Source organism: Mus caroli, chromosome 12 (assembly GCF_900094665.2).
Source record: "Mus caroli chromosome 12, CAROLI_EIJ_v1.1, whole genome shotgun sequence".
In the NCBI taxonomy this organism is placed as follows: domain Eukaryota; kingdom Metazoa; phylum Chordata; class Mammalia; order Rodentia; family Muridae; genus Mus; species Mus caroli.
Window position 1 is genome coordinate 98,226,498 of NC_034581.1, and position 20,998 is coordinate 98,247,495.

At 38.1% G+C, this 20,998-nt stretch overlaps 1 protein-coding gene across 8 annotated transcripts in view; it reads left to right on the forward strand.

Moving 5' to 3' along the window:
- Ppp4r4 (protein phosphatase 4 regulatory subunit 4) overlaps positions 1-20,998 on the forward strand; it is an 80,917-nt gene that overhangs the window by 39,705 nt on the left and 20,214 nt on the right. For 7 of the 8 annotated variants that reach the window (XR_003838410.1, XM_021179275.2, XM_029484573.1 and 4 more), the window contains 11 exons: positions 3,928-4,075; positions 4,486-4,559; positions 6,485-6,591; positions 8,848-8,955; positions 11,544-11,665; positions 13,208-13,330; positions 14,478-14,647; positions 14,961-15,080; positions 18,375-18,452; positions 19,118-19,201; positions 20,531-20,713. Coding sequence is in view for 7 of the 8 variants with exons in the window: in XM_021179275.2 (XP_021034934.1) it covers positions 3,928-4,075; positions 4,486-4,559; positions 6,485-6,591; positions 8,848-8,955; positions 11,544-11,665; positions 13,208-13,330; positions 14,478-14,647; positions 14,961-15,080; positions 18,375-18,452; positions 19,118-19,201; positions 20,531-20,713 (1,317 nt within the window). In the remaining variant the exon portion in view is untranslated. Of the gene's footprint in view, positions 1-3,301; positions 3,425-3,927; positions 4,076-4,485; positions 4,560-6,484; positions 6,592-8,847; positions 8,956-11,543; positions 11,666-13,207; positions 13,331-14,477; positions 14,648-14,960; positions 15,081-18,374; positions 18,453-19,117; positions 19,202-20,530; positions 20,714-20,998 lie in introns of those variants that run through there. The other variant, XM_029484572.1, reaches the window with a different exon arrangement.

Genomic DNA, 20,998 nt, shown 5'->3' on the forward strand with positions numbered 1-20,998 from the left:
TTTTTTTTTATAAGACTTGCCTTGGTCATAGTGTCTGTTCACAGCAGTAAAACCCTAACTAATACAGAAGTTGTCTGTGTATATCCTTGTCAACCCCCTCCTTAATCACTGACGTGCAGGTTTAAAGAAGGGCTGTGTGCAACTCTTCTGTATTCTGGCTTATGGGCTGCAGTGCATTTCCCTTTCTGCCTGATTTGCTGTTCTTAGCCAGCTCTCCTCTCCATCTTCCTTCTTGTATGGGATGAGGGAGAGAATGGGGTATGGGAGAAAATTGTTACAGGCATCCTAGAGTTGGCATGTTCCAACTATTTGCAGACTTAGTCTTTTGTAAATGTTATACTCTATAAGAACAGAGCTGCCACCTACTGCTAATTACTGAAAATTTCCACATTGACTACCCTTAATTCTCCAAATATTTAAGTTCTTATTTTCTAAGTTAAAAGCAATCAGTAATGTCATGGACTTTTCAATCTTACTTAGTAATTTTAGAACATGGAAATCTGGGATACCTGCTCATTAGGAAATAAGTCCACCAGGAATCTGCCCATGAGGAGTAAGTTACATGATGCTCCTGTCTGTTGCACATTGTGAAGAGATGTAATGCAGGTTCACTGGGGACTGTTTTCTCCATCTCTACAAGAGAGGCAGCACACTGTTTTATGACATACTAACTAAAGTGGATTACAGATGTGCCTAGCACACTTTCCTTCCTTCAATAGAACTTGTTTTAAACAAGTTTATGCAGTATCTAATTTCATTTTCAAAGAGTTTAGGCTGGGCTGCCCACCAAGCCATAGTATAGAGTAGGAATGCCAGCTGGCCTTTAGACACTCACTTAAGCAAATGGAGGAATTTGCTTTTCAGTGTCTCCCAAGGTCTATGAGAACACACACTTATTTATCCCAAATGTGTTTGTCCAAAGGGTGTGACTCTGGAGGAAAACACTTACTGGTAAATATGAAATGTATTCTATTACATTTTTGAAAAATATGTTTAGAAATTAACTGATTTCATTTTTAAAAAAAGCAGAGATGAAATCTCTTAGTCTGTGCTGGTTTCTTAACAGTGGACAGTCTCAGATATTGAAGTCAGAACAAGAGAGAAACATAAATTATGATAAGACTTGAGGACTTTTCAAAAATTAAATGCAAAATAGTTGGGGCAAGTAGTTGCTATGGAGTCAAGACTAAGTCATGGAGTAAGAAGACAAAGCTGGAGGCACTTCTTGTTTCACTCTGCATGTAGTGTTTCCTCTGTGCAAACCCAGGACTTTAGTGGCCAGGAAGCTGCTCTTGGAACTCAAAGGCAGACTGTGTAAACTGGAATGCACACAGTGACTCTCACAATCTATAAAGTCTTTTCGATTTCTAAATAAAAGTTTTGCTTTTGAAACCTGTAAGTCTGTATATTGGCCACATAGTTTTTTTTTTTTTTAAATGTGTTCTTTCCATCCCAAATTGTCAGTATGGGATAACATTTATTCTTGAAACAGCAAAACACGGGTGATAGGAAAGAAGGTTCATTTCAGAGCCTAATTATAATCTCTGCATTAATGTGCCTTGTTTTCTCTCAGCCAAAGACTTTTAAACTACACAATTGATGGTTAGATGAGAAACATGTACATAATCACATTTGTGTGTGTGTGTTAGGTGCGTGTTAGGGAATATGACATTCACACTTTCATAGGGTGTGTTCTTTTAAAGAGTAGAATGTATAACTTTTATTTTCAAAGTGATTTAAAATAAGACTGTCAGGGAGGACTTGTTTTTAAAATGGTATCAGAGTCTAGCCTTAAGAGAGCTTAGGGAGCCACCATATGGAACTCTGGGCAAAGGAGGATTTGTGAGCAGATCTTGTATGTCACCAAACAACTTGGACTTCCAGTGAAAGGGTAAGCCATAGGGGGATTTGAGCTAATATTTGAGAATCTCTCTGGCTACCTAGTAGAGGATAAGAGAGATAATGATGGATCAGACAAGATAAAGGTTATTTGAATAATTAAGTATGGGTTGGACTAGGGTCATAGTGGGAGAGGTAACAAGTGATGAGATTACAGATCTTTTTTGAAGGTAGGTCCTTTAGATGCATTGGGTAATAAGAGGGGTTAAGGAAATAAGAGAAGCGATGGATGACCCTGAAGTCTGCCAACTAAGATGCTGTAAAAATAAGAGTTGTCATTTACTAACAGAGATGAGGAAGATGACAGGAAGCATAGGTTTTTAGGACAGTGATTCTCAACCTCTCTAATGCTGTGACTCTTAAATGCAGTCCCTTATGTTGTTGTGACCCTAATCATAAAATTATTTTTGTTGCTACTTCATAACTAATTTTGCTGTATCAGAATGTAAATATCTGATATTTCTGATGACCTTATGTTGTGACCCCTGTGAAAGGGTTATTTACCCTCCAAAGAGGTGGCTCTTGACTGCAGTTTTAGGAAGAGACCAGCAAAGATATGGGCAAGGTGATGTTCTTTCTACAAACTCAAGGGGAGTATAGAGAAAGATACTAGACATACAGTAGTCAGTATTTAAATGGTCATTTGCATAGTAAGTTGGTAAATTGTACAAATAAAAACTGTTTAAATGATATAAATTTGTATGATGATCATGTTGTAATTGACTTTTATTATATTACAAAATAATGCCAGAAAGGTTAGTCTTCCCAAGATCATAAAACTGAAAGTTAATGATAGTAAGTATCCTGACATCCTGATAACTTTGTTCTGTCAGTCACAAAATTGACACATAAGTGAAATTCTCACTATTTTCATAATTGAGCAAAAAAAGTTATGCTCTGCCTTCACATTGTACACTCATCCCTAAAAACCAACAGGCTTCTAGAGAGAAGTATAGTTATTTTGATATTTGAAGAAGCTTATTTAAGTTATTTTTTAGCCTTTGATGTATTTTAAGTATATATTTTAATGTAGGCTTTAAGTTTGAATATGTGTGTTTAAATTCTTTAAATGATATGAGTGTAATTTATTGTTTAAAAACATCCTTATGTTTAAGAAAATCTTTTAAATTGTTTATTTCATGGTAATTTATTCTATTATCAGTTATATCAGGCGGGAAAGGGGGGAAGAAACTACATTTCCACTTTTTGAGAGAGAGGGTATCATTGTGTAGCTATGGCTGGCCTGAACTTTCTATGTAGACCAGGCTGATCTGGAACTCACAGAGATCTATTTGCCTCTGCCTCCCAATTGCTGGAATTAAAGGTGTGCGCCACACTTGACCATTTGCACAATCTTGAGTATTTTCCTTTTCATATTAGAATAATAATGTTTATTTATTTATTTGGATGTTTTCTATTTTTAATTATGTGTCCCTGTGAGTATCTGTGTAGGGTGTGTGCATATGAGTGAGGTTACCTTCAGAGGGAAGAAGGACCCATTGGATCCTTGGAGCTGGAGTCACAGGTAAGTGAGAGCTGATTGACCTGGGTGCTGGGAATTGAACTCAGGTCTTCTGACAAAGAAGTACAAGCTCTTCAGCACCGAGTCATCTCTCCAACCCTTATGGTGTTTATTTTTGAAACAGAAATACAAGAAACGAAAATACATGTGATTGAGATTTGACATTGTTGTGCTCATCAGCAGGATGACATCTGCATATTGCCATTAGCAATGTAAAAGTTCAAATCCACCAAAGAACTCTGTTCTTTAAAGGTTTACACATGGTTTATCATTTTCATCCTGTAAATCAAGAGAACGTTACCCATTGTATAAATTCTTAAAACATTTAAAATTTCCTAAGAAATTTATCATCTAACGAGTTAATATTAGGAACAGATTAATATGATTCTCTTAAGAAGTACATATCTTTAAAGGATGTATTTAGTGCGTCCGTAACCTTGGCTCTTATAACATTACTCTTCTGACCCCTCATCTCTGTAAATAGCACGTTCTTTCTGCTCACACAGGAAGTCCTGCATGTCGCAAGCGTGGAGATGCAGCTAACGGCTGCAGTGTCCTTTCTGACCATCCTTCAGGAAGAATCAATGTCAGTCCACACCTGTGCACACTCCTTCCTGCAAGTCATTCTCCTGCACCTGGAGCACAGGGACACAGGTCAGGGCCCGCATGCCCGGTGACAGTCGTGTTCATGTTGTCTGGCCAGTGGTTGTGGGTCATTTGCCGCCTGTGGGCCTGATGCAAAGAGCCGAGCTCCTCCAAGAAAGATCCCTGGGCGGGAACACAGTAGTGCTTCCCCCAGACTTTCCCTTCTTTAGATGTTTTCCTTTACAGCTATGTTCATGGGATGATCATACAGCAAGAATACCATATGTCTCCCTCAAATTATTTTCCAGTATTTAAATTTTCTAAAGTTATTCAAGACAAAACTGTAGAAAATGACGCTTAGAACGATAATAGTAATTTTTATTTGTTAATAAAATGGGATTGCGGCTGTTGATGGATGAGCTGAGAATGCTTTTGCCCCTGAGGTGTTTAACCTAGCATGTTGCATCTGTGCCCATCAGGTGTCAGCAATGCATGGCTGGAGACACTTCTCTCCGCAGTAGAATTATTGCCAAAAGAAACCCTGAGGCATGAGGTAATACTCTTTTTTTTTTCTTTTTGTAAATAGTAAGTTGTGTTACACTTTTTTTTTTTAAAGAAATAAGATTGTTTCCCATTGTGAAGACAACACATTCTCATTTCAGAAAACTTAAATAATTCAGAAAATGTAAAGAAGAAAGATAATGTATACTTGTGTAGTTGGCTGGTTTTAAGTTTCTGAGTGGTTGCTGTGTGTGTGGTTGCTGCTTGTCACACCAGTGATTAGATGAAATCTGAACATGGCTACTTTTCATGTAGCGTCAGTTTCCTGTGTGTAGTTGCAAATTACTTTACTTATTAAATGATGGAAGCCATTCTCAGCCTTCTGTTTTACTAGCAAAATATGCCGTCTCTGTAGAGCTTTTCAGTAGCTCTTTAATTGTAGCATTTATAAAAGTGGCGTCACCTGGCAAGGGGACATTGCTATTCTTAAGCTCTTCACTAAGTATGTGAAAGACAGTTACTCTGAGATTTTATTGAAAATAGTGTCCCTCTGGAGTGTGGCTCAGGTGATAGAGAACTTGCTAGCAGGCACTAAAGCCTGGCTTTGGTCCCCAGGTTGCCATGAGTCGGGCTTGGGGTCATATGACTGTCACCCTGGCACTCAGGAGGTGAAGGTAGAAAGGGGAATTCAAGGTCCTTCTTGGCTACATTGTGATTCCAGTTTATCCTGGGTCATGTGAGACTGCCTGGAAATCAACAATTAAAAATGATGTTCTCATATAAGTTGGGAGGCTAAAGGCATGAATGCATTTTAACTGGAAATTTCAAATTATTCTGTTGACTACTTTTTCATTTATTTTATCTAATTGGTTATATTTCTTCTTTAGGAATTATGTGATCCTGATCTTTAAGCACCATTTATATATACTATCTCTCTGCCATCCTTTCTTACATTTGTATATATTTGTACAAAAATTAGTCCCAGTTGTTTTTTGCCTTTTAATTTTCAATATGGTTCATGTTGTTTCTCTTGAAAATTTTTATTATAAATTAAGATGGCAGACTAGAAAAAACTGCAAATCTGTCCTCTAATGAAATCACTTTGCTTTCTTTAAACATTCTCCTTGTATGTATTTCTTTGCAAACATGCCATGGTAAAAAGTTATTCATTGAAATATCCTCCACAGATCTCCTTGTGTCTTTGTCTGCATTAGACTTTGCCATTCTATCACAATTCCAAAATACTCTCTTTAAAACAGCAACTGTTATCCAGTAATAATAATGTGTACCTGATGGCAAGTATCTAGACATACCACACAGTGAACTGCTGAGCACAGTACTGAGGTGTGCTGTGCTCTTTGTGGTTTTGAAGAACGCTGTAACCGTGAGTGAAGCAATTGCTACTCGAGAGTGCTTGGCGACTTTGGCATGTGACCTTTAATAGAATTGTTAGCATGAGAAATAGCAATGTTAAAAATTAAGGAATTAGTATGAGAATGTCAGACCACTATTCTTAATTCTTTGCAGTGTGCCATGCTGTTAAGTTTCTTAGTGTCAAGACTATGAATAATATAACACCAGACTTTGGTCTTTATATTCAAATAACCGAGTTTCCTAAATAGGTTTTTCCCCCTGTAATTTGAGAATAAATATAGAATTCCATGTGAAATAAAGTTCAGAGTATCTTGGTAACTAAATTGTTTTTCTCTGTTGAAAATGTGTATTTCAAAATTACCCTTCATATGTCTTGGACCAGTGCAGAGCTTGCCCTGAGCTTTGCCCCAGTGCTTTGTGTCTAATTGGTTTGAGTTGCATTTGTCACTTGCCATTATTATTATTAAGAGTGGCCATGTCCCTCACCTGTAATTCATGTTCTTTAACAATGTTTAAAAATGAAAATGTTCATTGAAGAAGTTGGTGTTAGCAAGAGGAGTGCATAATTGTCTGTCCATTTATTCTCGAAATATTTCCTTTTAGATTCTCAATCCACTTGTTTCCAAGGCACAGCTTTCCCAAACTGTCCAGTCACGTTTAGTTAGCTGTAAAATTTTAGGAAAAATAACCAACAAATTTGATGCCCATAGGTGAGTATTTGTGTGTACTTATGTTTCTTTTATTAAATTGATTTAAAAACATATAGTGCTGTATTAGCAACGGTTACTTTTGCATTATTCCACATTATAAGCTTAGCCATTATAGCTATACAGACTTCTCAGACAAGAGTCTACTTACTGGAAACATTTCTTCTCAGTTTCATGGGGTTTCATGGTTGAGTTAAATTATTCTCTTAGTCTTCCCAATCCCACACTATAGTTTCTTGGGAGGATAAAATAGGATTATCTTGGGACTTCCAAAATTGTATTGCTATAGCTTTCTGAATTAGCTATGAACATTTAACTGCTGGTACAAAGTTAGCCATAATCTTTAACAAATACTGTAATTAATGGTAATATCCATTAGTAAAATTATATAAAATATAAACAATATAAACTGAATTCTTATGTTAAATTATATTAGGTTAATAAGGTAACTCATGGTTTTAAAGAACTATTTCTTTAACAATTTCATATGTATACATATATGTATGTACACACATATATGTATATAACACACAAATATATACCTATATATACATGTATACATATATGTATGTATAATGCATCCTTATATAGCTAACTGAATGTTCCTTTACCAATCCCTTCCAGATACTTCCCCTTCTCACTTTTCATTTTCTTTTTCTTCTTTTAAAAAAAGAATCTACCATCTCGAATTAGTGCTGCCTGCATGCACATGGATGTGGGCAATCTATCCACCCACCTTGAAGAAAATGACCCCACATCCCTTACCAGTGACTTCTCAGCTAGGGGTGGAACCCCATGTGTCCCTCCTGTCATTGTTGGAATGCTGTTTGGCTTATTCTTATGCCAGTAACCAAAGCTGCTGTAAATTCATGAGTACAACATCTATGTCATATCCGAAGACAAAGTTTATAGCATATCTCTCCCTATTCTGTTTCTTCCATTCTTTCTGGCCTCTTTCTTGGTGTTTCCTGACCCTTGTAGGGGCTGTCTAATCTATGGTTGAACTCTCAGCATTTTGACCAGATATGAATCTCTTGCACTGCTTCTCCCACTGCCATAAGAAGCATCTTTCTCAGTTGAGAGCAGCACTGATGTATAGGTGTAAGCATAAATTCTTAGAAGGCAGCTTGACAGCTGAGCATTAGCAGTGTATCTGTTGTAAGTTTCTACAAAAGGCCTGGAACATCCCAGCACTGGGCTTTTGACAAGATCCACAGTAAGAGGCACGGATTCCCTCCTATTGAAGAGCACTAAAACCCAATCAGAAAGCAGTTCGTTACCTCCAGAAAAGTCATGCCACTCTTGCACAGTAGTCACACCTTGCCTCACAGGTCTGTATTGTAGTTTGCAAGATCAACACTTGTACTGATAACTTTTCTCCACTAGTCATCTGCATTGCATCATTTGGCACCATGAAAACAATCCAGTAGGGTGAAGTTTTCATGTCAGTTCTGGCTTGATTTCGATAGAACAACCAAAGCATGTTGTGTTTTGAGTAGTAGGGTCTTACTATATAGTTATATGAGCAGCCAAGAACAATATCAGTAATAGGGAGATAAGGTTTTTATTCAATAACCCATATCTTCTAAGGAAAAAAGTGTTGTGTACCCTTGCAGGGTGCTGCCATTTAAACTCTTTTATAAAAATATGTATCTTAAGCACCTGACTGGCTTTTCCAAAGCTTCCCCACATAGCCTTACCGAGTAAGCCTTCTATTGCTGGGAAGAGATGGGATGACCTCTACACAACTCTTAGAGAAGACAGCATTTAATTGGGGCTGGCTTACAGAAGTGTAGTCCATAATTATAATAGTGGGAAACATGACAGAATGCAGGCAGACATGGTGCTGGAGAAATAGCTGAGAGTTCTACATCTGGGGCTAGCAAGGGGAGGGGGCGCGGAAACTGGGCTTAGCTTGTGGTTTTGAAACCACAAAGCACACTTCCTTCAACAAGGCCACACCTCCTAATCCTGCTCAAGCAGTGCCACTCCCTGATGACTGGGGCCATTCTCATTCAGACCACCACACCCCCTTCCACCTCTCCTTCTATTCCCTGTCCCAACCAACCCCTGCTTTCTAGCTTCCCGATTTCTACAGACACCCACATTAAACATACAAATCTAAAAATCCAAAGATGTTCTCTCACATAAGTAGTAATTTGAGATTTGTGGATTTTAAAAAATATTAGTCTAAAATGTCCAACCATTTACATGTTTCTTTTCTTTTCTTTTTTTCTTTTTTAAACCCGTCTTCCTCAGCATTAAAAGAGAAATACTTCCCCTGGTAAAATCACTCTGTCAAGATGTGGAATATGAAGTTCGATCTTGTATGTGTCGCCAGTTAGAAAACATAGCTCAGGGCATTGGGTAAGTGTCCGTCCAGGTCCTTACGCTGTACAGTGGCATTGCCGGAGTGTGACACACGCACATCCTGCTCATGTGTTTCATGAGAGTCTGCTGCTCTTTTTGTGCTGTCCTCACGTGATCCTAGCTGGCCTCTCCTGATGTGTCTGTGGTAAGAGAGAGAAGGGATGTATCAAGCATGGCAGGGGATATTCAATCAATGCCAGCTTCTTTCTTCTCATCCTGGTTACTCAGTTAGAGTTCTGAGCAACCAGATCCAAGAAGGGACCATGTCCCAAGAGAAACCATACCTGGGATGTAGCTGAGCAGTTCTTTTGGTTGACCAGATTCTGGCTGTAGTTTAGGTGTTTTAGGTAGATTTGCTGTTATCGAAACCTTGTTGTATCCCTATGCAATTCCAGGCTCTGTGTGCTCCTAGGTTTGTGGCTCTTCTTGACCACTGGGGACAGGAAGCAGAAGCACAGGACAGGCAGTCTACACTCTGCCTAAAAGCAGATCCCAGGTCAGAGTACAAGTATAGTAGTAAAGAAATCTCTGAAAATCATCTTGGGAAGTGATTTTTGTTTTAAGGATTCTAAAGCATTCAAGTATATTTAAACCACCACACCAAGCATATTCAAATTAGTCTTCCCTAATTAATTCAGGATTATTTCTTAAGGACTAATTTGTAAATAAAATTACAGGGAATATACTCAGCTTCAGTAGGTTCGAATACATTTAAACCAATTTGCTTGATCATATGTACACATTTATTTAGTGTTGAGTTCTCTTGTCCCGTTAGAGACATAACAGTAGGACTTTTCTCGGTGTGGTAACAGGAAAGTGACGGTCCCTCATGGCTGCTCGTGTTGGTCAGTTTCCTGTTATTGTAACAGATGCTGTGACAGCTTATGGAGAGAAGCTTTATCTGGGGTCATTATTTGGAGGTTTCAGTTTGAAGTAAGGCTAATGATCTCTTACTTTTGGGCCTCTAGGAGACAGCACAGGTAGTGGAGAGTGGGCGGAGCAAAGCCATCACTTCTTGACCAGGAAACAAAAATGAGGAAGAAGGTGCTGTCTGCTTCCAGAACACATCTCCAGTGTCTGGAAACCTCCCAACATGACCTCTGTCTTAAAGTTCCCATTGCCTCCTTATAATAATCAATTTAAAATAACAGTTTTGGGCTCTAGTGAAAAGAGTAAATTAATTATCTACTTGACATTATAAAAGTTCAAATAAAGTTCAAATTAAGAACTATTTAAGAAATTAAAATAGGATAGAAAAATTCCAGTGTATAGTGGATAGTTGTACCAATCACTCTCTTGAGTTCAGAAGAGAAAGATAAGCGTATGAATTGCTTTAGAGGTATGCTCTTAGATCTGTGGTAGGGAAGAAATGTCTTGCGCATGCCCTGCTGAGGTCAAGATGATGCCCACATCATACAGCAAATGCAGTAATTACAGAAAGCACAGTAGAAAACATCATTCAAGTGATGAACTGAAGGAACAGTTTGCTCTGCTGAAGTCTTTCTGTTTGCTTTTTTTTTTAATTCTCTCTCTTTTTTTGACTGACAGAGCCTCATTTTGTAATCTTCGCTGGCCTGGAATTCACTGTGTAGACCAGGCCCAAACTCCGCAATTCACCCAACTTTTAATTTTTTTGAGACTTATTCATTTGTTATTTATTTATTTATTTATTTATTTATTTATTTAGTTTTATTGAGACAGAATCTCAGTGTGCAGCCCTGGCTGGCATGGAATTTGCTTTATAAACTGGGTTGGCCTTGAACTCACAGAGTTCTGTCTGCCTCTGCTATTTAGTTGTTTCATTGTTTGTTTTAAACTCTGTTAATATACTATGCAGGGTATTTTATATGCGGTCTTCTGTACTGTATACCAGAAAGACTATATCTGAAGGCTCCCTTTCATCAGTCCAGGCACTTGTTATCAGTAGAGATGGACTGCTGACTAGGGACTGCTTATGATTAGGTTCTAAGCATTGTTTAATCTATAAAAGCATTTACCATCCCTTATTCTTTTAGATTGAATATCCAGTGTTGTCTATCATTCTTTTGTATGGAAAGTAATTATTTCAGTAATGTCAAATGCATGTTAGATAATTAGAAAAATAACATGCCTCAAAATCTAGATCAAGTGATTTTGCTTCTTCAAATACTGATAATACATTTTTTTTTTCTTAACTAGCTGGATCATTTCCTGAAATTTATTTAAAATAGAAAATTATATAATTTATAAAGCATAATATATCAAACATCCTAGTTATTAAAATTTCTATAGTTAGCAGTAGTTCACAGGAGAAATTAGAATTGATTTAATCATTATAAAATTATTATTAGTATTTCTTCAATATTTTTAAATCTTTGAGAATTTCATACAATGTATTGTAATTTTATCCCCTCCTAGCCCCCATAACTCCTCCCATATCCACCCTGTATTTCTTATCCCCATGGCTGCCTTCCTCACCAGATGGCATGCGTGGGGACGAGAGCAGGACGCTGGGACCAGCTGGGCTGCTCGCTCAGTTGATTTTATTAGACTCTGGCTGCAGGTTTGCTGCTCTGACTTAGTTTCTTCTACTGCTTATTGTGCAGGACAGAACTGACAAAGAATGTGGTGCTTCCCGAACTAATAGAACTCTCTAGGGACGAGAGTGGCAGTGTGCGGCTTGCTGCTTTTGAAACCTTGGTTAACATGCTTGACATGTTCGATACAGGTAAAACTGCGTGTGCAAGCATCTTTATTTCTGAAAGTCAGTTTTTCCAGGTTTTCCATTGCTAGCAGGGAGCAAAGGCTGCTTGAGACTTTTCTGTTAAGTGTCGAGTGTTATGGGTATTCCTTAATGTCTTATGTGCTTCTGCTCTTACCATCATGGAATTTGGTGCTGCTTTGCGCTTCCTACTTCTCATTTCTCTCATCAGAACATGACTGGCATATGTAAAAGTTGAAGAATTTGGCTTGGAAAGTAGCCCTTAATTTCCTCAGCTAACTGATGTTAAGTCCTCACGGTAACATGTCTAAATGACTATAACATGATTATAGCATGCCTGCGAGAGTTCTTTCTTAATAATATTTTAATGCCAGAAGGCTGGCATTAAAATGCCATTGGAGGAGAAATTTGGAGTAGATAATTCAGTGGGGATGTGTAAGAAAGTATTTCTTGTCATCATCCTAACCAAGGCTCAGAACAGCTAGCTGTTCTACTAAGCATGGACCCAGACCTAGATTGATGCCGGCTCTGGACAAGTAGTTCACCAGTGGATGTTAGCCCACAACAAGGTAATGCTTAGCGGGTCAAATGTTAAGACTGAGGTGTGAAAGTCAACTGTGGAATTGTAGGGTTGGGCTTACTGGGACTATCAACATTTGATCTGAAATAGAGCCTCTGAAAGATTATTGCAGTATAGATGATGATTCTGTATAAATATTTCAGAATGAGCATTGAGGTAATATGATGAACCACAGGTTTCTTTGCTGGTTTGTTCTTCAAGTTCTAAGACCATTTTATTTTTCATATAGTGAAGTTTCTCCTGTTTCATATAATGCTTGTTCTGTTAATCAGTGGATTTTGGATTATGGATTTCCTTTAATAACTGGAGCCAAGGCTCTGAATTGTGGTGGTAATACAGTCATAATAGCATGACACCCATGCCTCCATTATAACTTTTCACCCCTCAGTACTGTTGCATGTCTGATGGCTTAATCAACCGAGGGAGTTTTCACAAGTATCTGGAAGTGAGACTTAAATATTGCTATCATATCAAAAGCATATGGCCTAAGTGGATACATATATTTAACTGGTCAACCTTTAAAGACCATCTAAGAAGTAACAACAGTGAAATTAAGTAGACAGGTTAGATTTCAAGTTGACTTTAATAAAACCAATATTAAAGTTACAGTGTGGCATGAGAGGAATATAAAAGAGAACTCAAAGTTTACTGGGCCTACTGCTATCCAACTACTTAAATTGAAAATGTTAGAATTCTTCTGGTTATTCATACTCAAGACACCATTGATGAAATTGTTTAGTTGTGGTGACCCTATGTTCATTCCCATGTGGTTCCTGTACAAGTCGAAACTCACAGTTTCTGGTGATCTCACTCCTTGCCTCCAGTCCCTCTATCACGGCTGTCACTAATGTCTCTATCATTAGTCTAGCAGAGATGTTTTTCTTCTTCAGCATGTATGTGTCTTAGTTTCCACACTGTAATGTCAACAACTGCCTCTAAACTATATATTGTTCTGTTTTGTTTCCCAGATGACAGAAGTCAAACTATACTTCCCTTAGTGAAATCGTTCTGTGAAAAGTCTTTCAAAGCAGATGAATCCATTCTGATTTCTTTATCGTTTCATTTAGGAAAGCTATGCCATGGACTCTATGGTACGTTACATGGGGGTTGCAAGCCTAGCTGCTCTTCTCTTTTGCCCCTACTCATTTTGTTCAACTCTTTTCGGGTAGCACTTGCTCTCAAGTGTGCGCAGACTTAGGAGAACTTAGATCTTAGCAACATAATTTAGAGCCCATTTAGAAACGATGTTTTCACGGATGACACCTTATTTGAAAAGTAAGTAAGTGCAGCCCACAGAATTTCTGGGCAATTTGTATCTTTAAGATTCAGCATGCTAATAGAAGTTCAGGACATTAGCTCTTCATACGCGGAGAGAATAACTTTAAAAACCATTTCTCAAATGACAAATATAGCATGTGAGTAGTTCAGCTTAGAATGTAGGCCAGCACTCAGGAATCATGTTATCTGAACATATTCTTGGCTTATTGTGATCATAGAAGAATTAATCTCTTATCTAGCATAGTAATATACTTAATGTGGATTGCAGACATCTGGTAATTGAAAAATGTTTTACAGTGTTCACTAAATCCCTGGATCTGAGAGAGTTGATGAGTGTGGAACTATCCTGTTGATGAATAGTATTTCTGATCATGTTGACATCTTCCAGGCTACGTTCTTTAGCTCCTTCTCTGTAGATACATGTACATTTTTTTCCTGCAAAGCCCTTAAAACATAAATACCATAAATACACAGCAGTATTTTAAGAATGGTCCTGATAATATTGGCATCTTAGTTCTCTACAAGCTGTAGAACAAATGCAGTCATAATTCCTGTTTTCAGTACATATTTTTAAAATTAAAATATTATTATTTATTATTTATTTTTATTTTTTAACTTTTATTCTTCTCTCATACACTACGTCCCAACCAGAGTGTCTCCTCCCTCCACCCCTCCCAGCCCTTTGCCCTCACCTCCCCTGACCCCCAGATCAACTCTTCCTCTATTTCCCTTCCAAAAAAATCTTCCTATACATTATTAAAGTAAACACAAGGTGAAAAACTATGACCTTCTAGCTTTCTTCGGCGTATTTGTTTGCTCATTGCTGTAACTAAGAACCAACCATCTGTATCCATTTTGCTTTAATATTTTGTCCTAAACATTTTTGTTGTACTCTGAGTTCCTTTAAAAAAATTTTGTTTGCAATTGAAATGCTGGACTCAGGTTTTACATTTGTTTTAGGAATTTTCACTCCAGATCAGCACTTGAGATTTTTGGAGTTTTATAAGAAACTTTGTACACTGGGTTTGCAACAAGAAAATGGCCACAATGAAAGCCAGATTCCATCCCAAATCGTAGAGCAGGAGAAGAAATATACTTCAGTACGAAAGAACTGTGCTTACAACTTTCCGGTAATAAAATACTTGCTTATGCTTATTGGTCGTTTTGACTGTGGCATTAAAACATATGAGTAGGGTACATTAAAATATTGACATCTCTGCACTGTTTAGCACTGTGTCTAACTGAATACATGTATTAAGCAAATTTTGATGCAATTTATATTTCTTTGTATATATTAGAATTATGTTTATGCATTTGGTTTTTACAAACAGTATTTTATTAACATGTTTAATAGGCTGTGATTTCCATGTTAGTGAGATGGTTTTATCAGGTATTGATGCATGTTTTTCTCTCCTTCCCATTCATCTCCTTCACCTCCACTAGGCCATGATTGTTTTTGTTGATCCTAAAAACTTCCACATGGAACTCTATTCTACATTCTTCTGCCTTTGTCATGACCCTGAAGTACCAGTCAGATACACTATTGCTATTTGCTTTTATGAAGTAAGTCTAAGAATGAATGCCATGGTGCACATGTTGATGCTCTCTGTGTTATAGATACTGGTTTGATATTCTCTGTACTGTGTTTACAGACTTGTTAGAAGATAGAGACACCATATGTCTTTCATGTTATAGTTTTAAGTCTTATTTTAGAGTTCCCATAATTCTCTTTTTAGTGTGTTTACAAAATCCATTTACATAAATGCATTATATTCATTTATTCATTGACCTATTTTCAGAGTATTTAAACTAAATATTTACCTTAAGCCATACATAATGATAGCTATAATTTAAAATGATTTGTCATATTTATACTTCGCCCTTATGCTTAAGTAGTTTTAGGGTAAATGGAAAATTGAGTAACAAATTATTTACACATATTGCTTTTACTGCAAGTGAAATTTTATGAGCACAGTGTTTAGCTACAGCCGTACAGATTTCTATAAGTTATGTGCAAAACCAAACTTTTATGGTGAACATAGTTAATTTTTTTCATCTTTGAAGTTGAAATTAGGGACCTGTTTCTAAGAAAAACAGTAAAACCACATATAGGTAGCAGTGGCCAAGCATATGTCCACTACGTGTCTTGTCATTGTGACAAGCTACCTGGCAAAAGCAACTTAAGAGAGCTTAAGTTTTATGTTAGTTCACAGTTTGGGGCACAACCCATCATGGTGGGGAAGCCTGGTGGCAGGAGCAGAAGGCAGCTGTCCATGTTGGGGCCACAGTCAGGAGTAGCATGTGCTGCTGTCAGCTCCTCTCATTTATTTAGTCCAAAACCCCAGGCCATGAAACAACGCTGCCCCAGGCAGAGTGTCCTAGTCTGCTTCTCTGTTGCTCTAGTAAGTACCATGACCCAAAGCAACTTGTGGGAGAGACGATTTAATAAGGCTCATACTTCCAGATCATAGCCTACAATGAGCCCACAATGAGGGAAGTCGGAGCAGGAGCTCAGATAGGTGCCTATAGCAGAAAGTATGGAGGAGTGCTGCTTCCTGTGCTTGCTCTGTGGTTCTCTCAGCTAGCTGCTGTCTTACACAGTTCAGGCCCACCTGCCTAGCAAATGGTGTGGGCTGGGTCCTTCTATGTCAATAGCTGCAGGCCTGTCTGATCTAGGCAGTTCCTTAGCTGGGCTTCCTTCCTCTTCCATGGTGACTCTATGCTTAGGAAGTGGACAACTGAAGCTAAGACAGGAGGGGCCTCCTACCTCAGTTAATCCAGTCTAGAAATTCCCTCATATGTGTATGCTGAAGTTTGTCTGCCAAATTAGTCTAGGTCCTGTCACATTGATAATCAGTATTAACCATTACAATATATAAGCTGTAACTTGTCCATTCAAAGTAGTCACATGACGGCCTCTTTATAATTGATATGATAAAATATTTTTTCTTTATAAATCCTATAGTAAATTCTTATTGTCAATAGGAATATTTCATCATCTCTCTTGCACTGTATCACATGTCAAGGCACTACTAGATTAGCTGAGAGAGTGCACGGTATTAATAACATCATTATAAATAAATATTATTTAAGATGCTTTGGACTATTGAGTCATATTCTTTGCTTCTTTAAAATGTCACCTTTCTGGGGCTAGAGAGATGGCTCAGTGGGTAAAGTGCCAAATTGTGAGGATTAGAGTTCAGACCCCATGTAAATCTTGGTGGGCATGGCAGTTGGCCTGTAATCCATGCCCTCAGGAGGCAGAGAAAGGGCATCTCCAAAGCAGGTTAGATAGGTAAACTAGATGAATCTGGAGCAGTCCTAGGTTTAAGTGAGAGACCTTTGATATGGAAAGTGGAGAATGATCAAAAAAGACACCCAACATACTTCATATGCGCACATACATGTGAATATGCATACGCACATGCACCCACCCAAATACATGCAAACATGAATAGCAATGAAAGAAAATTTAAAATTAAACTTTCTGACATTGATGAAATACATATTCACACGACAAAGTATAGGAAATATTCCACTTAAATGACACAGTTATTTAAAGCAATTCCAATGCTACACAGTTAGTTGTATCATCTCTGTAGATTGACCCCATAAAAGCTTACTTTTGGAGAAGGAAAGGGACTTCCTATTGGAGCCTGCAGGGTATTCGTTCATTTAGGTTGACCACCATGCTCTCTTCAGAGGAAACTGCCCAGGAGTGAGGTTTATGCAGACAGTAGTTTCTCTTATCTCCTTTGTTTATTAATCTTTGATTTTAGTTTTACTTTTGTAGCAGACAAAACAGCGTGCACGCGCACACACACACACACACACACACACACACACACACACACACACTTACGCACGCACATGCACGCACATGTGCACACGTACACACATCATTATTCCTGTAATAGGAATACCATGGAGATGGTTGTTTTATGTATTTTATGGATATCTAGTTCTCATGTTCTCGCAGTCATAGCTATTGTGCGTAGGCTAAGGGTAATGTTTAGATCTCTCAAACAGGGCTTATTTTGCCCTTTAAATAATGAAAACTCACCACTGTGCTTACAAGATTTGATAATTACTATATCATAATTTTATTCTGATTTTCCAGAAATTGTCATTTTGAAAATAGTTCAAACAACTTAAAACAACCCAAAAGTGAAAGATTTCGAAATATTCTCTTTATTCAGGCATCTTCCCACCCCAGCCCCTGTAAACAAAACTTGACTCAAACCTAGTATGTTATATCTTCCTTTTCCACCCTTTACAAGGCACAATACAAACGGCTGAGCTCATGTGTGTGGGTTCTGAGTTTGGTTAGAGGAACCCTACCAAAAACATTGGTCTGGACCTGCTCAGACCCTGTCAGTTCCTCTCAGAGTGAGGACAGGCTCTGACAGCGATGAGGAACACTGTTGGGCCTTGTTGGGGGTTACTCCAGCCAGTGTCACCAAGGCTTTCAGTTCTGTTCTGTCTTGGAGTGGGAAGCTGGAGTGGGAAGAAAAGCCTGTGTGTCTTGGGTATTCTTTAAGGCTGCTTGGTAGCTCTGGGGCTTTAAACTGCGCATGAGGGGTGGGTGTGTGTTGTTATGGGCCTGTGAAGAAGTCCTAGCTCTGGGAACCCATCCTTTGTAGGTGCCCCCCCCCCCCACGCACATCTCACCCTGTGCCCACACATGCTGTCGTGGCTGGAAACACATATATGCAGCTAAATTTACTAGAAATTAATTTTATAGTTTTGTTGTTGCTTATATTTATTTTAGAAGTAGTTAATAAGAATGCAGTTAAAAAATATATATATTAGTATTCTATAGTCTCAAATCTGAGAGGTTTCATTGTTGTGTTTTAGGTATCTAAACTTCTGAATTCTGGAGTACATTTAATTCACAAAGAGCTGATAACATTGTTACAAGATGAGTCACTGGAGGTAATATGAGTTCCCACTCTGGCATTTATTTCTTTTATGTTAAGCCAAATTATGTCAGTGCCCGTGTCACTGTGTCATTGGCAAAATCTTAGAAATTCAGGCTTTTAGTACATCTGGTTTTAAAATAAAGGTATGTATTGTTTATTAAGGAAAATTGGAAGCGCTAAAAAGTACACAAAAGAGAAGCTTCAATGAAAACACTGTTGGCATTGGTTACACTTTTGGTTTTCCAGCCAGGCTTCCCTTTTCTATTACAGGTTTTACTCACACCTGCAATCACAAAGCCTTCCAGAATGGTGCCCAGCGTTGTTCTGAGAGTGTATTTTATCTTCACATAGACTCATGAAGATTTTGAAATTTTTCCATCTGATGCTGTATTTGGCATATTCTATTCACCAGAGTGACTCTTAGCCTGGGAGGCTTAGCTACACTACCGGATATAGACTCCTTTCCAAAGTTGGAAGGCAGTTTTGAATATGTTAGCTTTCTCCAATTTAGATGAGTAGAAGCGACACTGATTTTTTTCTAAAAAAGAAAAAATAATACTAACACAAAATGTTGTTTGGTCAGTAATATTCTTTCTATGTATAAATTGATTTGTGGAGTTAACTAATTTAGAACATAGACAGTAACCATTATAAACACAATCGATATCTCTTTAAAAGGTTCTAGATGCTCTTATAAATCACCTTCCAGAAATCTTGGAACTTATGTCTACTGGTGGAGAAAACAGTGTTCAAGAAAATAAGGTAAATCCCATCTTTCAAGAAAGCTGGGTGTTTGTCATCTTATTCTGCATGGTGGTTGTGAGGAAACAGCAGAAAAGCGTGTGAGAAACATTAAAATAATTGTTGCCCTTGGGCTGTCAGTGTCCAGCCCTCTGTGCACTTGTCAGGATGCAGGGATGCAGTCAGTGCATCCCCAGCCAGCTTTGAAATTTACATGAGGGGTCTTGAGAGATGGTTTAGCAGCTAAGAGCTCTACTGATCTTATAAGTAAGGACCTGGGTTCTATCCCAGCATCCTTATTACACAATGCACAGTCACCAGTAACCGGTCTCCAAAGGAATCTAATGCCTCTTATGGCTTCCTTTGGCACTGAATTCAAGTGCATTCCCCCCATCTCCATGCATATAATTAAACAACAAAATGAAGATCTATATCTATATCTATATATATCTCTTTACATGAGTTAGTTATGCTCTGAAAAGGAAGGATGGGTTACATCTCAGCTTTGAGCCAAATTTGGCAGGATTACCATGAGATACTGACAATTGATTGGAAATATCTTAAGCTTTCAGTTTCTATTCTGTTATTAAGGAATTCGGAGCCTCAAAGTCCTAGGTACCATGTACCTGTATTTTCCCAGATGGTGAAGTGACACAGGGATAAGATCTTCCAAGTTCCCAACTCTTTTTTTTTTCCTCAGTTTGTCTCCTGTGCTTCTACTGTATGGGTGACAGTAGATGAGTGTAGATAAGTTGAAAGGCTCTAAAGGAAAGCTCTTTTCAGACACAGCATTTCTAATCATTGAAGTGTTTATTTTTACAAAAAGCATACAAGCAAGTAAATAAAATAGTACTTGCTGCACAGCCATGCCTGCGCCTGTGAAGGCTGCCAGCGTGAGCTACCCTCTACAGTTACTACATAGTAGTTCCAACTCCCACAATTCTTATTAATGTCTTTGGAATTTGAATTCATAGTTTCAGTATTAATCATTATTATAGCATAACAAATAGAACAATAAGTAAGAATTTAGAAGGTCAAGCTTGGCTAGAGTGAAATGTAAGGAAGTGTGTGCTAGTTAAAATAGTTGTCTTAGTAACCAACCTGATAACTAACATGTCAGGAAGAATAACAAGTCTAGGCTCTAGAGAGTTCATTTTCTGGTGCCATAAATTTTACTCAAGCAGTTTTTTTAAAAAATTTTAGATTCTGCCTGATAACTACCACTCAGTGACAACTGAGATGCCTTCTAAACTCCAAAGTTCTTCCCTGGTGTCTGTTTACTCCAGGCTGCAGTTGATGGACTTAGTCACCATCACTTACTCACTGTTCTTTCCTTGGGTTTCTTCACAGTTTTCCTCAGTGCCAGACTTGATTCCAGCACTCACAGCTGCTGAGCAGCGAGCTGCAGCCTCCCTGAAGTGGAGGACCCACGAGAAGCTGCTGCAGAAGTACACCTGCCTGCCTCATATCATATCGAGTGACCAGATTTACTACCGTTTCTTACAAAGAATGTTCACCATCATGATGACAAATGTGAGCCCCAAATTCCCAATTGTTTTGAAATTGGGAATAATCTTGTTATTACCAAATTCTTCACGTTTTCAAGCTACAAGAATTTCAGTTTCTATTAGCTTGGAAGGGTGACATTTCCCCAGGTCCCAAGATGGAGAGTCAAGTCTCTCCTCTGCTCCTCGGATTGCCCTCTGATTGCCTTTTCCATCATTTAGCTATAGGGAGGTTGTGAGTGTTCTCTAATTCGCCCGCGAATAAGGACACCACACACAATAGGGTTCTTCTGCAGCAAGCTTTATGCGTCTT